The 26,704-nt window shown below is 42.9% G+C and overlaps 4 protein-coding genes across 5 annotated transcripts in view; all 4 read right to left on the bottom strand.

Annotated features, from left to right (window-relative positions):
* Positions 1 to 26,636, bottom strand: part of LOC117737284 (protocadherin alpha-C2-like) — a 50,877-nt gene extending 24,241 nt beyond the window's left edge. Inside the window, exon 1 of one of the 2 annotated variants that reach the window (XM_034543096.1) lies at positions 24,156 to 26,636. In XM_034543096.1, coding sequence (XP_034398987.1) covers positions 24,156 to 26,534 — 2,379 coding nt within the window. In that variant the 5' untranslated portion in view covers positions 26,535 to 26,636. Of the gene's footprint in view, positions 1 to 10,708; positions 13,124 to 24,155 lie in introns of those variants that run through there. The other variant, XM_034543095.1, reaches the window with a different exon arrangement.
* Positions 7,597 to 10,023, bottom strand: LOC117737893 (protocadherin alpha-8-like). Its single transcript, XM_034544139.1, has one exon. It carries the CDS (start codon positions 10,021 to 10,023, stop codon positions 7,597 to 7,599), a length of 2,427 nt encoding a protein of 808 aa, XP_034400030.1.
* Positions 16,810 to 19,356, bottom strand: LOC117737892 (protocadherin alpha-2-like). Its single transcript, XM_034544138.1, has one exon. The coding sequence runs from the start codon at positions 19,237 to 19,239 to the stop codon at positions 16,810 to 16,812; it is 2,430 nt and encodes an 809-aa protein (XP_034400029.1). The 5' UTR covers positions 19,240 to 19,356.
* Positions 20,329 to 22,725, bottom strand: LOC117737891 (protocadherin alpha-3-like). Its single transcript, XM_034544137.1, has one exon. It carries the CDS (start codon positions 22,723 to 22,725, stop codon positions 20,329 to 20,331), a length of 2,397 nt encoding a protein of 798 aa, XP_034400028.1.
* Positions 26,637 to 26,704: the final 68 nt, after the last annotated feature.

Genomic DNA, 26,704 nt, shown 5'->3' with positions numbered 1-26,704 from the left:
AAACTGCTGGACCAAAGTTTGTATATCCATGTTATTCAAAATGTCATAAAGTCATGCTTTAGTGCCAGTTTGATTGTATTATGGATTAGGTTGATAATGGTACTATTCTCCATTTTATACATGCTAGTTCAAAAATAAGGTGAGTGAGAAAAATGGAGGAAATGTCTGCAGGCTGTTGAGTAGGTGGGCGGCATCATCTGTGGTGTTAGGAAATGTGCTTTCAGATTTAGCTAAATAAAAAAGATGCACCAAAACGAAGAATCTGACAAAACAGACCATGTCCAAGAAGAGAAAGTTACAGCATTTACAACTGTAAAGTATTGTAAAGATTAACGGTTCCCTTAGTCAGTGTTATTATAGGGCGTATAAATCAAAATGTAGTTTTTGATGGAAAGGGTAAATATTGTCATTCATCAGCCAATCATAACAATGCTGTCCTTGGATTATTGCTTCTACTTAAAATAGGTATGGCAACAAAACATTATCTTTAGTAAAAGGCTTTAGAATTTAAAATGTATGCTTTAGTAAATGGAAAAAGGAAGAAGCCAATGCCAGTAGCACTGCAAATCCAATCCTACTGTATGGGTGGGAGAGGCAGGCTGAGCAAGAGGGAGCAGAAATTGAACAGAGAGATAGTGAAATTGGTCCCTCTGTTGGATTAAATCGGTAGTACAAGGGTTGGACACGTGATCAGCCCACTGCCCATCCACAGTCTTTCTCATTAAGCCAAAGCACTAACACATAATCCCAGCCATGAATGTGTGTGTGTTTAAGAGATAGAGTTAGAGAGAGAGGGATAGCGAGAAAGAGAGAGCGAGAAGGGCACCGACGTCAGACTGCAGTGGCAGTCATTTTCTCTCTCTCGTTTTCAATACAGTGACCGCTATGGATAAAGCAAGACACCCTCCAGAGGTGAGTTGAGAAAAAGCAGTACAAGGCATACTTATGATAAAATCAACCGTACCCACTGTCTGTAATCAGTACTAGCAAGCCATGTATATATTTATCAAAACAATAACTATAAATTTCACATACATTGGGTACTGTCTCCCTCACCAAAAAAGGAAATAAACAACCAAGATACAGTCATCTGCTCCAACATATCAGCACTTGCTTTATCAGCATCACCCTTTCAAATTAAATTAAATAAACCTTCTAAAACGTAAACCAAAAAATACAGACTGGTCAATTGTATTCACAAAAATTCAACTGGTGAGAGGTATTTTTATAAATAGATTTATGCCACTTTGATAAAGTTGTGTTCGTGTACTTTTCTCACAAGAACTTTTCTGTTTTGTAATCTCCAAAACAAAAGTCCCAAGGCAAACACAATCCTTTTACTCAGGTGGACACAATAAGCGGGCACAGTAATTCTCTGGGTATGCCTGTTTGTGCTGATCCCTTGTGTACCTTGCTTTCAGAAATAAAGGGCGAGAGAACTAAAAGTAGCCACAAATCCCTCCCTCTGGGGTCCTGTAAGGGTTAAACAGTTCCTTGTTTGTCCTGGTTGAGCCTGTGCATAAATCAAACAGATTCTTGTTGTGGCACTGAACAAAGCTATCAGAAAATGCAGGCAGGCTTTGGATACTTCCCTCTTAGGATGCCCTGGCTTTGTATACTTGCTGGATGGGAGAGGATGGAACCCGTGGTTCTGAGCATGACAAAGCTAATCTAATGACTGCAACAACATCCCGATGCCACTAAGAGGGAGTACGGGTGTATGGGTTGGTAGAAGGGGGGGAGAAGGGGAGGGATGGTGATAAGTTCTTCCTTTTATCTGTGACCAATTGCAAGCCTGTGATGTTCTCACTCAGCTGCAGGGCATGAATTTAATGTGTTTTTTGTCCATCTCATCCTCAGAAGCTCCAGTTTTCTCACTATCTAATGCTCAAGGCTGATGTCTGTGCTGCTGTATTTGTGACTTTCCCTAAAACCCCTCTTCCTTTTTAGAACTGATTCTCTAATCACGCACACTTCTCCCTGGCTTGCTCACTTTCTTTACCCTTCGTCTGACTGGGCAATTCTGATCAAGATGCTGCATATCTTTGGTTTGCATCGTTCTCCTTGTCTACCTCTCTCTCTCTCTCTCTCTCTCCCCATCTCTCTCATCCCCCATTGTGTCCACCCTGTTTCCTTCCTGCGTGCATCTCACATCCCATACTGGGACTGATGTCTGGGTGGGGGTGGGTACATACAGGCAGCTCCCTGGAAACAGACTAGTTCATCATTTCATTAAGGCTCAGAACAGTCTCCATGGTAACCCCACATAGCAGCTAACCTCACTCACACAAAGGACACACCCTTGTAAAGGAGAAAAACAGGAAGTGACAGTGGGCTGAAGAAGACTAATGAATATATTATGTGCCAACCACTCTGCTACTCTGTTGTGGTATTACAATTGGTGAGGTAACAACGTTAATACGTAATGCTTTTAGTCCAGCTGTCGAACCATATGTCACCAGCACCAAAATGACTGAGGTGAATGCCTCTAATGTAGGAGTGCAATCTATGAGCTGTGAACCACTTAGATATGCTTCAACCAGGATAATGCAGCCTACTGTAGAATCAATAATTTAATGCAGCACCGGGGAAGGCAGAGGTAGAAGCTTTCATCAGACACTCTAAACCACACGTCATCATCTTAGCTCTCCCAATAGCTGTGTATCTAGTATCATCTTGGTTCTATATAACACACACATCAGGCTACATCTGCTGTATGGAAAAAGAAAAAGAAAAAAAGCAGAGGTTTTGCTTCTCCATTAAAACATATCCTTTAACAACACACTGGCACAGAAACACGGTGTTCCGATGGTTGCGTGGATAAAAGCCTCTCCTCCTCATCCGCCCTGGCTTTTGCCCCACCCAACCGGTTTGGCTGTGATTGACACTTGGTGTTGTCGGCCCCGCCCAGCCGCAGAGCAGAGAAGGAGGGAGAGCTGAGCCGAGCGAAGCCGATACCTCGATCGGTGCTGAAGCTTCCTGCTGCTGCAGAGAGGAGCGGAAAATTACCTGCCCCTCCCCCCTCTCTCACATGCACAGAGATGCAGCACACAGAACGCAAACTGAACCACTTTTACGCAGAGACAATGCTCCAGGCATTGTTTCAGGAACCACAGTATGGAGAGCGTGTACATATAGCGGAGGCTTTAACGGTGGGAGAGAGCGAGGCAACGAAAACACAGGTTCATTCAGACGCATGAAGCGCGCTGCCATTTTTAAATCACACGCTGACCCACTTAGGAGCTTCACGTTGCCCATACGCATAGGCCTGCAATATGTTAAGTCTGTTTGAGAGTGCATGACGCCCTGGTTCAGTCTCCTTCGCACTGAACGAAGTAAATGAACTGAGTTTTGACAGATGAGCTGTCACGCTTGTTTGTGCTGGACCACTCCCTGAAATGAGGTCACTTCGTCTGAGTCACTCAAAGCATCATAGATCACCACAACACAATGTGGGCCTGTTAGCTTCACTGGAAATGTCTGAACACACGCCAACAGTCCGGAGCGATGATAACACCATTAAATATGATACATATATACCACACAAATAAAGATAGATTTAACCATTGATAAATGCAATCAAAACCGACTGTGTCCTATTTGGCATCAGTGGATCAGGGTTGACTCAGTACTATGTACACACATTAGGGATGTTAATGAACATATATTAGATCGTGTTTACAGCGCTCTAAGGCTGATGGCACGCATGTCTGCAGAGATGGACGTTAATTCCCTGTTAGTTCTCTCAGCTGCTCCCCTTCTCAGGGAGAGCTGGTGAAGGAGAGGGGGAGGGGAAGGAGTCCTGGCAGCACAGAGAAGGGAGAGATATTGCAGAGCAATATAAAATGGAGATATTGAGCAGGCAAGAGTAAGATAAAATAAAGAAGAAAGAATGAATAACTAGTGGATCCAATTGCACAGAACATCTGGGGATGCGAGTATGCTCTTTTAATAATTAAATTGTGGTAAGCCCTTCTATTTGAAGAGCAGAGAAAAAGCATCCAAGGAACACAAATCATTTCTGAGGGTCACTATTCATTGATATTGAAAGTAAAAAGATGGCTTGGCAAACAGTGACCCTTTCTCAGGGTAGTAATCTATTATTAGAAATACACTAGCACACTATCCTCTAAAAGGTGCTGCATTTCACAATACACTATGGTCTTGAAGTGCTATAGACAAGGGGAATGGCGTAGTAGGTTAAAAACATACAAGACCAGTGGATTTTTAAGAAGAATGTTACTTAACCAACATATGTATGTATGTAATTTCTCTGGGTAAATGCAGGGATATTAGGAGTACAAATGGGAGAGAATTGAGAGCTCTAATGGTGAATAACGTGAAGAATAATGTGTCCTTATCTCAGGAGAAATCCATTAAATTGCAAGAGTGGAACAAATATGAATAAGCAATATCAAAGACAGAGAACAAATATGGCTGTATCACACCCATGATCCACGCACAACGGTGTTTTCACTTATTTTTCTGAATTTGACAACCGCTAAAAACAGTGTGGGCATGTATTGTTCTTGAATAATATCTCCCTCACATCGCTACACCCGATAAGGTGGGACAGATTGTGCCTTCATCGTTCTCATCGGCCTTCTTCACAGACTACATTTTGACATGAAAAGTCAGGAAAGCCCAGGTGTAAATGACACATTTTATGATAGCCAAATTCAATTTAACTGCTTCAGTTTCAGGGTCCTAGCTCACTGTAACAGTTTGCAGAGACACATGAACAGAACAGAGTGGTCATTAATGTTAATAATACTACTATGACGAGTGAAAATGTCTGCAGCAAGTAGTCTGGTGACCTCACATCATTTCCAGCATAACTCTTCCCAACTGAAGAAAACACCTGTGTAAATGTGCAGAGCCTTCCACACCAACATCTGAACAAAACACTAAAACAAAGCTAAATCAGCTATAGTATACATGCATGCACACATAGAGAGAGAGAGAGAGAGAGCAATATGGGCAGATGTAGCCTGTGATTACATGTATTACAGAAATACATTTCGATAGGCTGATGAAGGTGTTTGTACTTCTGTCATCAAGTTATAGGCTACAGTTAATGTAAGGGTAAGACAGTGCACTGCCTATAGCTTGAATGCAGAACTATAACGGACGAGAGCAATCAGACAACAGGTTTTATGTGAATGCTAAAATCTAAACCAAAGAAAATCAAAACAACTTCTAACCCAATAAACATATAGCTGCTAACAATAATTCCCTGTAATGCCACATCAAGACTATTGTCATCAGCTCTACTTCCTGGTTTCACTTGGCCAACAAAAAGAAAGAAACTAGGTCACCACAGGTCATCAACAAGCTGGTCACTAGCAGTGTTTACTTATGGTTTGCACAACCTAGCCATGAGAGCATCACATGAAGCACAGTTTGTAATTAGCCAAATTTCGATTACAGCTGACCTCAAAGGTCAACATGCTAAAAACTCTGCATGTCCATGTAAGGCGCTTATGAAGTAACAACATGAATACTTACTCAGATGGACTGAGGTGATTTGCATGCAGGAGGAAGACAATACAACGCGTGCTGAGTCCAACGTGGCCTCGCGTGTGGACTACAGACAACGTTAGTTATCAGAACGGATGCAGTACCGCTTGAAGCCATCAGTGGCAGAACTGAGCGCAGTGCTGCTGACCAGAGGTGGGCGAAGAAGAAGCACCGTCTTTTTTAAAATGGCGTGTTTAAAATCTGGAAATCTTTTGGCCCCTCTGAGACCAAGCTGTTTCTTTGGCGTTAACGTCCTCGTGGCATCGACCCATTTAACCCGACTGTTTGCTTAGCAGTTCAACTTATATCCGGTCAGTTTAGGTTTTCAACATACCACCGATATATGAGACTGCAGTTGACCGTAATATTATGGTGATTTGTCGCCACGGATTTCTCAAGATATAAACTTAGCACCACCAAGGCTAAGTAAACAAAATCCATAACCCACGCTTTAAGTGTATGTTAAATCCAAACAACCCCTGCTTTGCTCGGAGCTAAATCACTCATGAATGAGCTCACCTGAGCCTGGATGCAGTGGCGCCTTTATGGCAAACCGGAAGTAGTGTGTTGGCTCTGTTTTAGTGGAGATGTTGGAGAAGTGTGTTATGATACACAAGTGGATTGGGAAGATATTACATGTTATACTACATGTGTACTCTCGTATTTTCCAGTGACGGGGTCGTCATTTGAATCCACGCTTTTTCGGAGGTCTACAGACAGCGAGTTGTGATTATCTAGCTGACATTTCGTGATGCAGACCCCACGTTGTATCGGTGTGCAATAACCTGCCCAGGCCACCAGTCTCTGTGCGTTTTTTTGTTACTATGTTTTTCTGTGAACAAATCTATGATTTAGTCGAGGCGCCTTGCAGTTTACAAACTATATTAAACAATGAATATACATATATAGGAATATATGAAGAACAGTTTCTGGACTGCTACCTAAACCGAGCACTAAACGTTGCTTTCCGGTCAGTGCATGAGAGCACCGTGCAGACAAGTCTGATAATGTTGTGCCTAATGTCTAAAATTCATCAATAAGTGAAGTTATTCTCGTTTTCCAAAAAAAATCCACTTTCATGTGTCGGCCTATTGGTCAATGGGTAGAGTGGCCGTCCTGTAACCACAAGGCCCTCCACCTTTCGCATGTCAAAGTGTCCTTAAGCAAGACAACCCCCAGTTTATCCCCGGGCACTTTACAGCAGCCCACTGCACCTAGAATGTTAAGGGTGATTTAAATGCAATAACTTATTATTTAAATAAAACAACTCTGAAATAAAAAGGCCATGTCAACACTACATTTCCGATTTAAAACGCATATATGTTGCTTCGTTTACACTGAGCGTCCTCACTACGCCGGAGTTTTTACTTTGCTCAGTTTGCTGCAGCAATCGTTCTTTTTCGCTCATCTCAGCTTGATCCTTTTCAGCAAATGCTATGTGCATCTTTTGTTGTTTACTGATTTCTTGCCACATATCAAGCATACAAGCAGCATCGATGGCAGTGAAAGCAAATGAATACGTCCGCGCAAAATTGAACTCTTATTTTTGTCCGCGATTTTTTATTTTTTTTTAATGTTGAAAGTTTACCGAGGGCGGGGCTCTGCAAATCATGAGCACCAGGGGAAGGCGCTTGACAGCGACGTTATAGCTTGTGTCCCACATTTTAGTTTAAAAAGTATTAAATATTGTTTTTATGTTTCAGTGACTCAGTATCACCTCAAACTACAGATAAGAAGTGCTCCCTTTGAAAGATTGTCATTGTCCACTGTGCAATATATATATATATATATATATATATATATATATATATATATGGGCACTGTTACTTTACGTGTTAATAATTAGTAAACGTTGTATATCGTTTTGTGTTGTGCTCTGAGAAGGTCCTGGTCGATAATAAGCACAATCAACAGGCTATTTCAGTACCATGGATAGCGCTTTACCAAAGGCAGCCAGAGGAGGAGGAAAAAGAAAGCTGCTGAAACAAATATTAGGGAACACTCCTTAATATACTGGAGGAGACGGGCTGTACGCAAGTTACACACTTCTTAGTTGGGTATATCTGAGTTTGAAAGTCATGTATGTGAAAGCAAGGAGAGAAGATTAAAAGGCTGCAAAAAACTCACCTTGTCATTATTGGGTAAAGTCTGTGTTCTGGTATAAGTATCTCCTTCGTTAATACTGATCAGTTCACCATCTATAGGAGGAAACTGGGGTGGGAAAACCACTACGTCACTCTTCAGCGTGTCTGAGCTGAAACACACGTCATACTGCTGAGTAGATTTGGAGTAAGACCAGCTCCCGTCAGGGTGGGTGGTGATCATTGGGGCGCTGTACCTGCTGAAGCTGCCGTCGGTCCTGTGGCATTTGACAGCTATTAAACTGATGAGACTCAGCAGAAAGATCACGGACACCGACACGATGCCGATCAGCAGATACAGGTTTAAGTCCGAGAAGCTGTCCTCCTTTAGGGGCACATGTCTGAACTGAGTCTGGATGTCAGCTGTGCTTTCAACCACCACCACGTCAATAGACACAGTAGCTGACAGGGAGGGTTCTCCGTTATCAGAAACCAACACCACCAAGGGGTGAGCTTTCAGGTCGTTGTCACTCATTCTCCTCTTAGTCCTGATCTCTCCGGTGCTGGTTCCGATCCGGAAGAGGTTGTTTCCTTTGGGCTCAGACAGGTGGTAAGAAAGCAGCGCATTGTATCCAGAGTCTGCGTCTACAGCCCTGATCTTTGCCACAAAGTATCCCGCTTCAGCAGAATAGGGGATGCTCTCACTGTTAACGGAGCCGTGCTCAGAATAGGGCGCGAGGATCGTGGGACTGTTGTCGTTCTCATCCAGGACTAAAACGTTCACAGTCACGTTGCTGCTGAGCGGAGGAACACCAGAGTCTGTGGCCTGAACTTTGAACTGAAAGGTTTTTAACTCCTCGTAGTTAAAAGACTGCAGACTGACTATGTCTCCGGTCTCTGAGTTGACGTTTATTACTGACCCTATTATATTGTTTTTCAGGTTTTTATTAATTACTGAAAACGTTACTTTTGCATTTTCGTCTACGTCCGGATCATCTGCAGTCATGGTATAGATAACAGCGCCCACGAGACTGTTCTCTTTGACGAAAATGTTTATCACGGGCTCCTTAAAACGAGGTGCGTTGTCATTGACATCAGACACGTGGACTGTAATAACGCTTGTGCTGGAAAGAGGCGGAACCCCTTCGTCAGTTGCTGCTATTGTTACATTATATTGAGAAGCGTGTTCTCTGTCTAGAGTTCCGTCTACGACTAAAGAATAATGATTTTTATACGTGTTCTTAATTGAAAAAGGCACTGAATCAACTATTCTAACCCGAACAACGCCATTTTTATCTGCGTCGATATCTCTCACTGTTATAAGCCCAACCATTGTGTCTCGCGGTGCATCTTCCCTCACCACGTTGACTAAGGATGTTACTGATATTTCTGGTGGATTGTCATTGACATCCCTGATTTCAACGAGTACTTTACAATGAGATGCTCTGGGATTTGCCCCTTTGTCTTTCGCTTGAACCCTGATTTCAACTGCATTGCTTTTTTCGTGATCCAATTCTCCATTTACCGTAATCTCTCCCGTTATTTGATCAATTGCAAATTTATCGACATCATTATCACTGTCGTGATTGAGAAAAGAATACACTATTTCTCCGTTCAGACCCTCATCTAAATCCTGAGCATGGACATAAATCACGGTGGCACCGTGCGGTGTGTTCTCCAGCACCGTGGCTTTATACAACGGCTTGTCAAATATTGGAATATTATCATTTACATCTTGCACATTAACGGTGATATGTAATGTGCCTAATTTAGGAGGTTTCCCTCCATCGAGAGCGGTCAGTGTCAGTTTGATAACGGGCTGTTTCTCGCGGTCTAAGGCTTTCTGCAGCACCATATCAGCAGACATAGTCGGCTCTCCGCCATTCTGTATATCCAGGGTGAAATGTTCATTTTGACTCAGCTTGTAGCCTCTGACCGAATAACTGCCGACATCTGCATCGTAGGCCTTTGCCAGTGAAAAGCTTTCACCAGGAAAAGCTGACTCTGACACGTTCAAAACAATTCCCGGTATCCGAAAAGAGGGTACGTTGTCGTTAATATCCACAATTTTAACCTCAAAGCGATAGAGATTCAGTGGTGAGTTCACACTGGCTTCCACTTCCAGAGAACATTTCACATGACGAGAGCAGAGCTCCTCTCGGTCTATTCTGTCTTTCACCAAAAGTATCCCAGTCTTAACACTTGCTTCGAAATATCTCGTATTAGGTCCTGAAATCTTAAAACCGCGAGTCTCCAATTCTTGTACATTCAGATGCAAGTCCTTCGCCAAATTACCGACAGTGGTACCGGGGCTCGATTCCTCCGTAACAGAATACGCAACCTGTGCTGCTGCAAGACTCCATAACCGAGATGCATGAAGTAAAAATATAATCCAATGCCGGAAAATATTCCTTTGTGGCATTCTGTCCACAGCCTGCCAAATAAGTCAAGTCGAAAAATTGGCTAAGGCGGTAACATTGCTCAGTGATACATACAGATCACAGTCAACCAATACAGTGAGAATGTGCTTGTCATGACGAACAAAGAATTGCAAACCTCTCTCAACGAAAAGGGAGGAGCATAGCATGAGAAAACAACGGTTTTAACTCTGTGAGCTGATAGCGACATCTTGTGGTCAGGCAGGGCCAAGAACAAAGAAACACAAGAATGAAGGATCAGATAATGATGATCTTGAGTGTAATCTTTTTTAAAGCGTCTGAAACTCAAATAGAAAGCAACACAAATACTCAGGTGATATTCTAGCATGAGTCGGTAGCCTTAATAAAGATTATTGCGTAAGAGGCAACATTTTTTGGAAAGTTCAAAAGTGGTGGAAGTTGAACAAGGGCTAAAATCAGTGACCAACAGTTCACAGTGGCACACATTTAGACAGGAGCATTTTGCCTTTAAAAAAATATGACTGGTGGATACGTATACTGAATTGCGCAGAAATACACAAATGTGTGTCGAGGACACACAATAAAGTCGAAGACTTATTTTCATTGTAGTCCGGGAATGGTTAGATGTTTTTGCAATTAAATCGCATGAACTGAAAAAGTTAAACATTACATAACCGTAGCCCATTTTTTCTGTGCTGTCACCCTTACCTTGTCTTGGTTGGGTAACGTCTGAGTTCTGGTATAAGTATCTCCTCCGTTAATACTGATCAGTTCTCCATCTACAGGAGGAAACTGTGCGGGGAAAACCATTACGTCACTCTTCAGCGTGTCTGAGCTGAAACACACGTCATACTGCTGAGTAGATTTGGAGTAAGACCAGCTTCCGTCAGGGTGGGTGGTGATCATTGGGGCGCTGTACCTGCTGAAGCTGCCGTCGGTCCTGTGGCATTTGACAGCTATTAAACTGATGAGACTCAGCAGAAAGATCACCGACACCGACACGATGCCGATCAGCAGATACAGGTTTAAGTCCGAGAAGCTGTCCTCCTTTAGGGGCACATGTCTGAACTGAGTCTGGATGTCAGCTGTGCTTTCAACCACCACCACGTCAATAGACACAGTAGCTGACAGGGAGGGTTCTCCGTTATCAGAAACCAACACCACCAAGGGGTGAGCTTTCAGATCGTTGTCACTCATTCTCCTCTTAGTCCTGATCTCTCCGGTGCTGGTTCCGATCCGGAAGAGGTTGTTTCCTTTGGGCTCAGACAGGTGATACGAAAGCAACGCATTGTATCCAGAGTCTGCGTCTACAGCCCTGATCTTTGCCACAAAGTATCCCGCTTCAGCAGAATAGGGGATGCTCTCACTGTTAACGGAGCCGTGCTCAGAATAGGGCGCGAGGATCGTGGGACTGTTGTCGTTCTCATCCAGGACTAAAACGTTCACAGTCACGTTGCTGCTGAGCGGAGGAACACCAGAGTCTGTGGCCTGAACTTTAAACTGAAAGGTTTTTAACTCTTCGTGGTTAAAAGACTGCAGACTCAATATGTCTCCTGTTTCTGAGTTGACGTTAATAACAGTAGTTAGTGGAATCATTTTAGAAATACCATCTAATAATGAATATGTTACTTTAGCATTTTCTCCTGTATCAGGATCAACTGCTGTTATAGTAATGATCGTAGCTCCCACTGCACTATTCTCATTCAAATATACATTAATCACTGGCTCTGAGAAAAAAGGGGAGTTGTCATTCACATCAGAAATTTGAACAGGAATAACAGCGGTGCTGGAGAGAGGCGGTGTGCCTTCATCAGCAGCTGTGACGGTGACATTATATTGAGAAACAGTCTCTCTGTCAAGCGGTCCATTGACTGTTAATGAATAATAGTTTTTGTAGTTTAGCTTGAGTTTAAAAGGCACCAACCCAAGAATGTTAGCACTCGTGAGACCATTCTTACCCCCATCTTTATCAGTCACCGTCACCAAAGCGACCACTGTGCCTACCTCAGCGTCCTCTCTAACTGGGCTCATGAGAGAGGTCATAATTATTTCAGGCAAATTGTCATTAACATCAGTTACTTCCACTAACACTTTACCATGCACACTTCGAGAAGGAGTACCTTTGTCTATTGCCTGCACACGGATATCATAAGCTGTATTTTCTTCATAGTTTACTTTTCCCCTTACACATATTTCCCCTGTATCTGGGTTTATTGAGAATAAAGCCTCGGGGTTGAAATTCCCCTTTTCAATGAATGAATACACAACCTCTCCATTTATTCCCTCATCTAAATCTGTGGCAGTTACAGTCAGTATTGGTGTCTGAAATGGAGCGTTTTCACTGACCTGGGCCTTATACAGAGGCTGACTAAATACCGGAGCATTGTCGTTTATATCCATAACATGTACCACTATTTTAAGTGTCCCTGACCGGGCTGGTTTTCCTCCGTCCACAGCAGTTAAAGTAAGGTGGATAACGGACTGCTTCTCTCTGTCAAAAGCTTTCTGTAGTACCAGCTCAGCCGGCTCACTGTGTTGTCCGCCGCTCTGTACGTCCAATGAGAAATACTCATTTAGACTCAGCTTGTAGCTCTTTACCGAGTTACCGCCCGTGTCTGCGTCATTAGCCATCGGGAGGAGATATCTCTCCCCGGTAAAAGATGATTCCGATATGTTGAAAGTCTTCTCTCTTTCACGAAAAGACGGTGCATTGTCGTTAATATCAATAATGTTTACCTCTATGCGATGCAGATGCATTGGGTGGCTCAGAATGGCTTCGACGTTCAGGGAACATTTAGCTGTATTTGGGCACAGCGCTTCACGATCAATCCTATCGCAAACATAGAGCGCACCCGTTTTTAAATCCACATCGAAATATTTCCTAGAATTCCCAGACACAACTCGTAAATCACGTTTTTCCAATTCGTGGACGTTAATCTGTAAATCCTTGGCGAGATTTCCCACTACCGTTCCTTTGTCAACCTCCTCGGAAACAGAGAACGAGAGCTGCGCTGCGGACCCGCTGCACGCACAAAGCAACGCTATTTGTATCCAAATCGTGACTGTTGGTCTCGCGCGTCCCATCGCTGCCACAGAGTGAAAGAAATGATCATTTTCCAACATGTCCACACTTTAGGCGACTAACAGACGAAGCCGTCGCTGTTATGTGACCATGTGTATATTTCCTGACAAACCACGGGTGGACTACTGCTTCGTACGGGGAGGAGGAGTCTGAGAAAAAGGAGCCACATTCATATTGTGGTCTCGAGCGACACCGGCTGTTATGTTGGTGCTAATATACAAAAAACAAATAGACATGCATAGTATACACATAAATATAGCCCAAACATCAAAGCAGATGAAAACTATATTTCAGTGGACAACTTAAAAAGTGTTATCAACGGCAGACCACATTAACAAAGTAATGCATTGTCTATAGGTTGAAATACAATCAAAGCGAGGCAGCGTGTAACAACTAGAGTTCAGCACCATGGACAGCGTCACCACTGGTCATCAGTATCTAACTTGACCAACGACTTCACAACTAAAAAAACATAGTTCAGCAACTGTTTCGAAGAATATCCCACATGATTTCCCCAACATCCAGCTTTTGAGAAATGTAATGACACAATCTACAGAAATAAATCTACTTTTGGGTTACAAACAACTCACCTTGTCTTTATTGGGTAAAGTCTGAGTTCTGGTATAAGTATCTCCTCCATTAATACTGATCAGTTCACCATCGACAGGAGGAAACTGGGGTGGGAAAACCACTACGTCACTCTTCAGCGTGTCTGAGCTGAAACACACGTCATACTGCTGAGTAGATTTGGAGTAAGACCAGCTCCCGTCAGGGTGGGTGGTGATCATTGGGGCGCTGTACCTGCTGAAGCTGCCGTCGGTCCTGTGGCATTTGACAGCTATTAAACTGATGAGGCTCAGCAGAAAGATCACCGACACCGACACGATGCCGATCAGCAGATACAGGTTTAAGTCAGAGAAGCTGTCCTCCTTTAGGGGAACATGTCTGAACTGAGTCTGGATGTCAGCTATGCTTTCAACCACCACCACGTCAATAGACACAGTAGCTGACAGGGAGGGTTCTCCGTTATCAGAAACCAACACCACCAAGGGGTGAGCTTTCAGGTCGTTGTCACTCATTCTCCTCTTAGTCCTGATCTCTCCGGTGCTGGTTCCGATCCGGAAGAGGTTGTTTCCTTTGGGCTCAGACAGGTGGTAAGAAAGCAGCGCATTGTATCCAGAGTCTGCGTCTACAGCCCTGATCTTTGCCACAAAGTATCCCGCTTCAGCAGAATAGGGGATGCTCTCACTGTTAACGGAGCCGTGCTCAGAATAGGGCGCGAGGATCGTGGGACTGTTGTCGTTCTCATCCAGGACTAAAACGTTCACAGTCACGTTGCTGCTGAGCGGAGGAACACCAGAGTCTGTGGCCTGAACTTTGAACTGAAAGGTGTTTAACTCCTCGTAGTTAAAAGACTGAAGACTGACTATGTCTCCAGTCTCTGAGTTGATGTTGACAACAGAAGTAATAGGAATACCTTTTGAATCTCCATCTAATGAGTATGTTACTCTTGCGTTTTCATGTATATCGGGATCGACTGCAGTTATCGAATAGATACTAGCTCCAATTGGACTGTTTTCTTTTACATAAATGTTAATCACGGGCTCAAGGAAATGAGGCGCGTTATCGTTGACATCAGAAACCTGAACAGTTATAACGCTGGTGCTGGATAGAGGCGGGGCCCCATCATCAGCAGCTCTAATCGTGACATTGTAAAACGAGTGTCCCTCTCTATCAAGAGGTCCATCTACTACTAAAGAGTAATAGTTTTTATAATTGGAAGTTAGCTTAAAAGGTTCAGAACCGATAAGGGCACAGCGAGTCTGGCCGTTTTTTCCTCCGTCTCTATCAGTCACTGTCACTAAGGCGACAACGCTTCCTATGTCAGCATCTTCTTTAACCGGGTTCGTGAGTGACGTCACCACAATTTCCGGAACATTGTCGTTCACATCAACTACCTCGACCAGCAGCTTTCCATTTGCCCTTCGAGGTAAACCCCCATTGTCTGTTGCTTGAACGTGAATTTCATATGCTGACTGTGCTTCGTAATCCAAATAACCCTTCACTGCGATTTCCCCAGTTTCTGCATCCATGAAAAACACATCTGCAGGATCGAAGTTTCCCCGCTTGACAAAAGAATAAGTGATCCTCCCGTTGTCCCCTTCGTCTAAATCTGTCGCACTAAGTTGAATCACCGAAGATCCACCTGGCACATTTTCATTCACCCGCGCCTTGTAAAGTGTTTTACTAAATGACGGCGTGTTATCGTTGACATCCAGAACATTCACATGTATGTGCAAGGTTCCCGTTTTAGGAGGCTTTCCTCCATCTACAGCGGTCAGCGACAGTTTAATTACAGCTTGTTTTTCACGATCTAAAGCTTTCAGTAGCACCAACTCAGCAGATGCACTGTGTTCTCCGCCGCCCTGTACATCGAGGGAGAAGTATTCATTTTGGCTCAGCCTGTAAGTCTTCACTGAATTGCTTCCCGTATCTGCGTCAAGAGCCAGGGGAAGCAAGAAGTGTTCCCCCGTGGGTGATGATTCAGATATGTTAAGTGAATACGACTTCTCAACGAAGGCCGGAGCGTTGTCGTTCATATCAACAATAACCACCTCAATGCGGTGGAGTACCATAGGATTACTCAGTATCGCCTCGAAGTTGAGCGTGCATTTCATCGTGTTTGGACAAAGCTCCTCGCGGTCTAGTCGCTCATTGACGTACATATCCCCCGTTTTAAAGTTGGCTTCAAAATATTTCTTACTGTACCCGGACACGATATTTAGATTCCTCGTTTGCAAGTCTCGTACGTTGACATTTAAATCCTTTGCGAGATTCCCGACCACAGTCCCTTTGTCCACCTCCTCGGAAACAGAGTAGAATATCTGAGCAGCGGACCAGTCCGATAAAAACAGGATAAACAGCCAACAGAGCCTCCCGTCATCCTTTCCACGGCCCATCGCTGCTGGCAAAGAAAGTGACGCGATGCAAATTATATTCATCCATAAAACGCCACTCGATCGGCCAACATTTCAAATCCCATCCACTCCAGTTCTCTCCTTTTCCTCGTCGCTCTTGTTCCTCACAAAGCTCTCCCAGTCTGCTGACGCTTCACACGGGAAGGAGGAGACTGAAAACGCCGCGCTCACAACAACACGTGGTCATCAGCGACCCCACGCGTTACAACGTGGACATGAAACTAGTTATTCTAATCGAGTTGCACACATTGCATGTCTAAAACCTGTAGTACATTGCCTGAGGGTTTTTACCAAAGACGATGAGATGAGATTACTGCGGAACAATTACTGAGATAACTATCTGTAATGCAACACATGGACAAGGTACATCAAACTTGTTCAGAGTTCAAAGGCATCAACATTATTTTCAAGTATATAGGAAACAATACTGTCACGTGTTAATATTTGAAAGCAGTTCAGATATTTTCAAGTATTAATGATTTATGAATGATAGCCTGTACATAAACATGATTGAAAGGATTATTCATGCAAGAGCTTTAGGATTGTAACCCAAGAGAACAAACAAGGCACGAATAGGTATTCAGCACCATGGAAAGCAAATAATGTACATACTTAACGGATATGTCCACTATTTGACAACTTAAGGCAAACCTGTTATCTCGAAAAATTCAAATATTTGCAGATGTAATTAGAGTAATATTCTTTTTTGAATGCAACATTCTTAGTTGAGAATATCTGAGTTTTGAAAGTCATGTATGTGAAAGCAAGGAGAGAAGATTAAAAGGCTGCAAAAAACTCACCTTGTCATTATTGGGTAAAGTCTGAGTTCTGGTATAAGTATCTCCTCCGTTAATACTGATCAGTTCACCATCTACTTGAGGAAACTGTGCGGGGAAAACCACTACGTCACTCTTCAGCGTGTCTGAGCTGAAACACACGTCATACTGCTGAGTAGATTTGGAGTAAGACCAGCTCCCGTCAGGGTGGGTGGTGATCATTGGGGCGCTGTACCTGCTGAAGCTGCCGTCGGTCCTGTGGCATTTGACAGCTATTAAACTGATGAGGCTCAGCAGAAAGATCACCGACACCGACACGATGCCGATCAGCAGATACAGGTTTAAGTCCGAGAAGCTGTCCTCCTTTAGGGGCACATGTCTGAACTGAGTCTGGATGTCAGCTGTGCTTTCAACCACCACCACGTCAATAGACACAGTAGCTGACAGGGAGGGTTCTCCGTTATCAGAAACCAACACCACCAAGGGGTGAGCTTTCAGGTCGTTGTCACTCATTCTCCTCTTAGTCCTGATCTCTCCGGTGCTGGTTCCGATCCGGAAGAGGTTGTTTCCTTTGGGCTCAGACAGGTGATACGAAAGCAGCGCATTGTATCCAGAGTCTGCGTCTACAGCCCTGATCTTTGCCACAAAGTATCCCGCTTCAGCAGAATAGGGGATGCTCTCACTGTTAACGGAGCCGTGCTCAGAATAGGGCGCGAGGATCGTGGGGCTGTTGTCGTTCTCATCCAGGACTAAAACGTTCACAGTCACGTTGCTGCTGAGCGGAGGAACACCAGAGTCTGTGGCCTGAACTTTAAACTGAAAGGTGTTTAACTCCTCGTAGTTAAAAGACTGAAGACTGACTATGTCTCCTGTCTCCGAGTTGATGTTTAAAATAGATGAAATTGGAATATTTCTTGCAGAATTTTCCATCAATTTGTAAGTCAGTTTTGAATTACTGTAGAGATCAGGATCAAACGCATTTATTGTATAAATAACGGAGCCCACTGGACTATTTTCTTTCACATAAACATGAATCACAGGCTCCATAAATCGAGGTGCATTATCGTTAACATCAGAAACATGAACAGTAATGACTCTGATACTGGACAGAGGTGGACTTCCTTCATCTGTGGCTGTAATAGTGACATTATAAAGAGAAGTGTTTTCTCTGTCCAGTGGGCCGTCTACTACTAATGAATAGTCATTTTTGTAGTTGGACTTCAGTTTAAATGGAACAGACTCAACTACCCTACAGTTAGTCACACCGTTGTTTCCTCCATCTTTATCACTCACTGTAACCAAAGCAACGATTGTCCCCAGTTCCGCATCTTCTTTAACTGGAGTCATGAGTGACGTCACAGATATTTCTGGGGCATTGTCATTCACGTCAATTACCTCTATTAGCAGTTTAGCATGCGCACTACGAGGAGTGGTGCCTTGATCAGTGGCTTGAACTCTAACTTCATAAGCAGGCGTCTCTTCATAATCTAACGTGCCCTTCACAGAGATTTCTCCTGTTTCTGAATTTAGTTCGAAAATATTTGATAAATCAATGTTTCCTTGTTTGATGAACGAGTACAGGATCTTACTGTTCATGCCCTCGTCTAAATCTGTTGCATTTAACTTTATTACCACGGTTCCACGAGCAGTATTTTCAGGTACACTTACTTTATACAGCGATTTGCTAAACTTCGGTATATTATCATTTACATCTAATACATTTACACGTATCTGCAATGTTCCAGATCTAGCAGGTTTCCCTCCATCTACAGCCGTCAAGACAAGTGTGATCACCGGCTGTTTCTCTCGATCTAAAGCCTTTTGCAGCACTAGCTCAGCAGACACACCGTGTTCTCCACCGCTCTGCACATCAAGAGAGAAATATTCATTTTGGTTCAACTTGTACGTCTTTACTGAGTTACTGCCGATGTCCGCGTCTTCTGCTATTGGGAGAAAATATCTTTCTCCAGTTAAAGAAGATTCGGAAATATTCAAAGAATACGTTGTTTCAATGAAAGCGGGGGAATCATCATTTATATCTAACACATTGACCTCTATGCGGTGTGCACTCATCGGGTTGTTTAAAACGGCTTGTATTTTGATTGAGCATTTCACCACACTCGGACAAAGCTGCTCTCTGTCTATCCTCTCGTTAACAAAGAGGTTCCCGGTCCGCAAATTCACGTCAAAATATGTCTTACTGTAGCTCGAAACAACACGCAAATCCCTTGTCGTTAGTTCCTGTAAATTGAGGTTCAAATCCTTTGCAATATTCCCCACCACGGTGCCTTTGTCCACCTCCTCAGAAATCGAGTAGGACAATTGCGAAGCCGCACAGTTGCAAAGACAAAGAAACACAACAAGGTGAATCCAGTCGTATTCCTTGTGTCGTCGAATATACATTATTGATTCATCAAAACTCCTGAAGCCAGTCGATCATCTATCCTCGGTACAGATACATCCGTACGAATAAATATTGTCTCTGGAAGCTCCTGTCCTGGTCACTGCCCCTTCCGCGGGTGTACTAATGGTCTATGACGATTTCATTTTGTTCCCATGCAGGGAGGAGGAGTTTTGGAAGTACAAACACTTTCATGTTCATGGTCTCATGCGACATCGTGTGGTGAAGTATATATATATATATACAATTGCAATCCGTTGTATCACATATATCATTTTAAACGGATAGCAAAACTAGTCTGGTTTAAATATTTATCGAGCGACAACTTTCAAGATTAATTTTTCAATTGCTAAACGATCTGTTAATGTACAATATATCCTCCCAACAAAATAGTTCAAATTTAATTTCAGAGTGTACTCACCATACTCAAAAAGTCCGATATTCAGAATCAATCGTGAATTAAAGAAACAAGTTTGATTGAAGGCAACATGAAATACAAATTGTCAACACACAGTCCAGCACCACGGACAGCACCTTTTCTGACTGCATTCAATGTCAGGAGATGTTGCAAATGTTAGATCACAGTAGAATGATATCAGATACACGAGGGAGCAAACTAAGAGCAAAGTTTACTGTTGATTATTTTCAGGTAAAGAACCGCTTTGACAAATTAAATCACTAATTAAATACTTTCAACAGGACTAACGGCAGGTTTTGCAGCTGAATTGCACACAAAAAGGGAGCTCTATCTAAATAATATACTAGTTTGATATTCACACTTTAACATTCGAGCTGTTTACTTAGAACATGATAGAAGCTTGTCATTTCTGCATGGACCGCGTAAGTAGAGAACAAATGCAGCAAGTTCTAAAAGGACTAGAATTTGTATCACAACTATTGGAGGCAACTGATCTCCAAGATAAGGATGGCTTGAACATGCATTAAAAGTCTCGTAAGAATATGGTAGTGTGTGTTTCAACACATAATGAATTGTGAGTCAAGGTTAATATTTAGCCTTATTGTTTGTTTGTTTTTATAAAGGAAATGAAGTTACATTCTCGTTGTATGATGGCATTATTATGTTGTAGCATTCAGCTCATATAGCCTACCTTGTCTTTGTTTGGTAAGGTTTGAGTCCGGGTATAAGTATCTCCTCCGTTAATACTGATCAGTTCACCATCGACAGGAGGAAACTGGGGTGGGAAAACCACTACGTCACTCTTCAGCGTGTCTGAGCTGAAACACACGTCATACTGCTGAGTAGATTTGGAGTAAGACCAGCTCCCGTCAGGGTGGGTGGTGATCATTGGGGCGCTATACCTGCTGAAGCTGCCGTCGGTCCTGTGGCATTTGACAGCTATTAAACTGATGAGGCTCAGCAGAAAGATGACCGACACCGACACGATGCCGATCAGCAGATACAGGTTTAAGTCAGAGAAACTGTCCTCCTTTAGGGGAACATGTCTGAACTGAGTCTGGATGTCAGCTGTGCTTTCAACCACCACCACCTCAATAGACACAGTAGCTGACAGGGAGGGTTCTCCGTTATCAGAAACCAACACCACCAAGGGGTGAGCTTTCAGGTCGTTGTCACTCATTCTCCTCTTAGTCCTGATCTCTCCGGTGCTGGTTCCGATCCGGAAGAGGTTGTTTCCTTTGGGCTCAGACAGGTGGTAAGAAAGCAGCGCATTGTATCCAGAGTCTGCGTCTACAGCCCTGATCTTTGCCACAAAGTATCCCGCTTCAGCAGAATAGGGGATGCTCTCACTGTTAACGGAGCCGTGCTCAGAATAGGGCGCGAGGATCGTGGGACTGTTGTCGTTCTCATCCAGGACTAAAACGTTCACAGTCACGTTGCTGCTGAGCGGAGGAACACCAGAGTCTGTGGCCTGAACTTTGAACTGAAAGGTGTTTAACTCCTCGTAGTTAAAAGACTGAAGACTGACTATGTCTCCTGTCTCCGAGTTGATGTTTAAAATAGATGAAATTTTAATATTTCTTGGAGAATTTTCCAACAATTTGTAGCTCAGTTTTGAATTACTATTCAAATCAGGATCAAATGCATTTATTGTATGAATAACGGAGCCCACTGGACTATTTTCTTTCACATAAACGTAAATAACAGGCTCCATAAATCGAGGTGCATTATCATTAACATCAGAAACATGAACAGTAATGACTCTGATACTGGACAGAGGTGGACTTCCTTCATCTGTGGCTGTAATAGTGACATTATAAAGAGAAGTGTTTTCTCTGTCCAGTGGGCCGTCTACTACTAATGAATAGTCATTTTTGTAGTTGGACTTCAGTTTAAACGGAACAGACCCAACTACCCTACAGTTAGTCACACCGTTGTTTCCTCCATCTTTATCACTCACTGTAACCAAAGCAACGATTGTCCCCAGTTCTGCATCTTCTTTAACTGGAGTCATGAGTGACGTCACAGATATTTCTGGACCATTGTCATTCACGTCAATAATCTCTATCAGCAGTTTAGCATGCGAACTACGAGGAGATGTGCCTTGATCACTTGCCTGAACTCTAACTTCATAAGCAGGCGTCTCTTCAAAATCTAATATCCCCTTCACAGAAATTACTCCTGTTTGTGAATTTAGATCGAACATATTTGATGGATCAATGTTTCCTCGTTTAATAAACGAGTACAGGATCTTACTGTTCATGCCTTCGTCTAAATCTGTTGCATTTAACTTAATTACTAAAGTTCCAGGAGGAGCATTTTCATGAACACGTGCCTTATAAAGAGATTTACTGAAAGTGGGTGTATTGTCATTGACATCTAAAACATTAACAATTAACTGCAATGTTCCAGATCTAGCAGGTTTCCCTCCATCTACAGCCGTCAAGACAAGTGTGACCACCGGCTGTTTCTCTCGATCTAAAGCCTTTTGCAGCACTAGCTCAGCAGACACACCGTGTTCTCCACCGCTCTGCACATCAAGAGAGAAATATTCATTTTGGCTCAGCTTGTAGGTCTTTACTGAGTTACTGCCTGTGTCCGCGTCTTCTGCTATTGGGAGAAAATATCGCTCTCCCGGTGACAACGATTCTGAGATATTCAGTAAATGTGATTGATCCATGAATACAGGCGAGTTATCATTTATATCTAAAACATTTACTTCAATACGATGTGCACTCATTCGATTGTTCAGAACGGCCTGCAATTTCAAGCTACATGTTACCGTATTTGGACAAAACTCTTCTCTGTCTATTCTTTCGTCAACAAAGAGGTTCCCGGTGCGCAAATTCACATCAAAATATTTCTTATTTTGGCCGGATACGATTTGGAGGTCCCTGTTTTCTAATTCTTGCACATTTAGGTTCAGGTCCTTTGCGATGTTTCCCACCACGGTGCCTTTGTTCACCTCCTCGGAAATTGAGTAAGATATCTGAGAGACAGAGCCGTCACAAAGACAAAGCAGCGCTGCAATATGAATCCAGGCATATTCCTTTTGTCGTCGCACATACATCCTTGCTGCAATAAAAGAGCTGAACCGAGTCAATCATTAATCCTTCGTATTAGTATTTCCTTCAAAAGCAAATGTGCTCCGTTTAACATCCAGCCTATCTTCTCACAACGCCATTGAGTGCCGAGTGTATATGACTGATGACGTTTTCCTTTTTACCATCAATGGAGGAGGAGTCTTGGATAAACAGAGACATTTCAATCTGCGGTCTCCTGCGACATCATGTGGGGAATCATGGATATATTCTATGCTTGGTCAATTTATTTGTCATGTACTTCTCCACAAATAATATTCTAGGGGATCCGAACCAACATCGCACGGTGATTGGCCTCAAATAACGAACCATTAGTTAAGAAATCATCACGTCCACGTTTTCAATGTTCAGTGTATACATATTCTGTTCAATGTTAAGTGTGCAAACAATATCAATTGATGGACATTTCCAAAGCTAGATAAGCCACCACACAATTAAAATACTGTAATGATCCAGAAAACCAAAACATAACAAATAGTTCGTCGTGAGATTAAAATGCAATATAAAGTAATTTGACTGAAACAGCTAATAATTATATAAATGTGCTTGTTTCGGAATAGAACGGCATGAAACTGTATATTACAAGCCGTACTTCAGCATCAAGAAGACCACCATTTCCAAACATGTTACATTCGTAAAAGCTATTTTCGGTTCAATGTGAAACAAAAGATATACAGCAGAATGGCAACAAAACCAAATATCGTTTATTTAAGCAAAATGGCGAGAATGTCTCAATATAAGTAACGAGCTGCATGATCAGGTCATGTTGCCACATTGAGCATTTTCCAACGGGCATTAAAGAGCGGGTTGGCGGCACAATGGAGTTGTACAGAAACTATATGAACCCAGCACCATGGACAGCCCGGTTTCAACTCAGTATTACACGTTTTAAAGTGAAACTATCTCATGTACGGAGATTCAAACGATTTCCTCTTTACTTTGCCACATTGCCTGATTAGACGCAAACTGACAATTTAGTTATTTGGATGCTTGAACCAAGATGTGCAAAATAGTACCCTAAAATAGCCCATTTGTGTGTGCAGTGAGGCGAGTTGCTTGAAGAGGAGTGCAAGCTAAATGGAACAAACTCTCACAGGACGAAATATGTTTAATAATTACATTTTCAGTGAAGTAACATGATCTCCATGAAATACAAAAGCTTTCATAAAGTTTAGTTTTGCGTTAATCAAAAACGATATTAGTTGTTGATTAACAGATGAAAAAAGGAGAAGTCGGTGTTGTTGCCAAGATGACACTTTCATTTGATTACATATTCGTCCACGCGTTAATACAACATTATATCACAATACAGTACTGATAAGTCAAATAGTACAATTGGAGCTCAGCGGGATAAAAAAAAATCCCCAATCTATTATGGAAACGTTCAATTCAAGCCTACCTTGTCTTGGTTGGGTAAAGTCTGTGTTCTGGTATAAGTATCTCCTCCGTTAATACTGATCAGTTCACCATCGACAGGAGGAAACTGTGAGGGGAAAACCACTACGTCACTCTTCAGCGTGTCTGAGCTGAAACACACGTCATACTGCTGAGTAGATTTGGAGTAAGACCAGCTCCCGTCAGGGTGGGTGGTGATCATTGGGGCGCTGTACCTGCTGAAGCTGCCGTCGGTCCTGTGGCATTTGACAGCTATTAAACTGATGAGGCTCAGCAGAAAGATCACCGACACCGACACGATGCCGATCAGCAGATACAGGTTTAAGTCCGAGAAGCTGTCCTCCTTTAGGGGCACATGTCTGAACTGAGTCTGGATGTCAGCTGTGCTTTCAACCACCACCACCTCAATAGACACAGTAGCTGACAGGGAGGGTTCTCCGTTATCAGAAACCAACACCACCAAGGGGTGAGCTTTCAGGTCGTTGTCACTCATTCTCCTCTTAGTCCTGATCTCTCCGCTGCTGGTTCCGATCCGGAAGAGGTTGTTTCCTTTGGGCTCAGACAGGTGGTAAGAAAGCAGCGCATTGTATCCAGAGTCTGCGTCTACAGCCCTGATCTTTGCCACAAAGTATCCAGCTTCAGCAGAATAGGGGATGCTCTCACTGTTAACGGAGCCGTGCTCAGAATAGGGCGCGAGGATCGTGGGACTGTTGTCGTTCTCATCCAGGACTAAAACGTTCACAGTCACGTTGCTGCTGAGCGGAGGAACACCAGAGTCTGTGGCCTGAACTTTGAACTGAAAGGTGTTTAACTCCTCGTAGTTAAAAGACTGAAGACTGACTATGTCTCCAGTCTCAGAGTCGATGTTTAAAATGGATGAACTTGGAATATTTCTTGCAGAATTTTCCAACAATTTGTAAGTCAATTTTGAATTACTATTCAGATCAGGATCAAACGCATTTATTGTATGAATAACGGAGCCTACTGGGCTATTTTCTTTCACATAAACATGAATCACAGGCTCCATAAATCGAGGTGCATTATCGTTAACATCAGAAACATGAACAGTAATGACTCTGATACTGGACAGAGGTGGACTTCCTTCATCTGTGGCTGTAATAGTGACATTATAAAGAGAAGTGTTTTCTCTGTCCAGTGGGCCGTCTACTACTAATGAATAGTCATTTTTGTAGTTGGACTTCAGTTTAAATGGAACAGACTCAACTACCCTACAGTTAGTCACACCGTTGTTTCCTCCATCTTTATCACTCACTGTAACCAAAGCAACGATTGTCCCCAGTTCCGCATCTTCTTTAACTGGAGTCATGAGTGACGTCACAGATATTTCTGGGGCATTGTCATTCACGTCAATTATCTCTATCAGCAGTTTAGCATGCGCACTACGAGGAGATGTGCCTTGATCAGTGGCTTGAACTCTAACTTCATAAGCAGGCGTCTCTTCATAATCTAATATCCCCTTCACAGAGATTTCTCCTGTTTCTGAATTTAGATCGAACATATTTGATGGATCAATGTTTCCGCGTTTAATAAACGAGTACAGGATCTTACTGTTCATGCCCTCATCTAAATCTGTTGCATTTAACTTAATTACCACTGTTCCAATATAAGTATTTTCAGGTACACGTACTTTATGAAGTGATTTGCTAAAAATTGGTATATTATCATTGGCATCTATTACATTAATACTTATTTCTAATGTACCAGATCTAGCAGGTTTCCCTCCATCTACAGCCATTAAGACAAGTGTGATCACCGGCTGTTTCTCTCGATCTAAAGCCTTTTGCAGCACTAGCTCAGCAGACACACCGTGTTCTCCACCGCTCTGCACATCAAGAGAGAAATATTCATTTTGGCTCAGCTTGTACGTCTTTACTGAGTTACTGCCGATGTCCTTGTCTTCTGCTATTGCGAGAAGATATCGCTCTCCACTTAAAGACGATTCTGAAATATTCAAAGAATACGTTGTTTCAATGAAAGCGGGCGAATTATCATTTATATCTAACACATTGACCTCTATGCGGTGTGCACTCATCGGGTTGTTTAAAACGGCTTGTATTTTGATTGAGCATTTCACCACACTCGGACAAAGCTGCTCTCTGTCTATCCTCTCGTTAACAAAGAGGTTCCCGGTCCGCAAATTCACGTCAAAATATGTCTTACTGTAGCTCGAAACAACACGCAAATCCCTTGTCGTTAGTTCCTGTAAATTGAGGTTCAAATCCTTTGCAATATTCCCCACCACAGTGCCTTTGTCCACCTCCTCAGAAATCGAGTAGGACAACTGCGAAGCCGCCCAGTTGCAAAGACAAAGAAACACAACAAGGTGAATCCAGTCGTATTCCTTGTGTCGTCGAATATACATTATTGATTCATCAAAACTCCTGAAGCCAGTCGATCATCTATCCTCGGTACAGATACATCCGTACGAATAAATATTGTCTCTGGAAGCTCCTGTCCTGGTCACTGCCCCTTCCGCGGGTGTACTAATGGTCTATGACGATTTCATTTTGTTCCCATGCAGGGAGGAGGAGT

This window comes from Cyclopterus lumpus, chromosome 10, assembly GCF_009769545.1.
Source record: "Cyclopterus lumpus isolate fCycLum1 chromosome 10, fCycLum1.pri, whole genome shotgun sequence".
NCBI lineage: Eukaryota > Metazoa > Chordata > Actinopteri > Perciformes > Cyclopteridae > Cyclopterus > Cyclopterus lumpus.
The sequence above is the reverse complement of the archived record's forward strand: the minus strand, read 5'-3'. Positions and strand labels throughout refer to the sequence as shown.

Bases quoted from the DNA above. Each gene is read 5' to 3' on its own strand.
- LOC117737893 (XM_034544139.1), bottom strand. From the start codon at position 10,023: ATGCCACAAAGGAATATTTTCCGGCATTGGATTATATTTTTACTTCAT.
- LOC117737892 (XM_034544138.1), bottom strand. From the start codon at position 19,239: ATGTATATTCGACGACACAAGGAATACGACTGGATTCACCTTGTTGTG.
- LOC117737891 (XM_034544137.1), bottom strand. From the start codon at position 22,725: ATGTATGTGCGACGACAAAAGGAATATGCCTGGATTCATATTGCAGCG.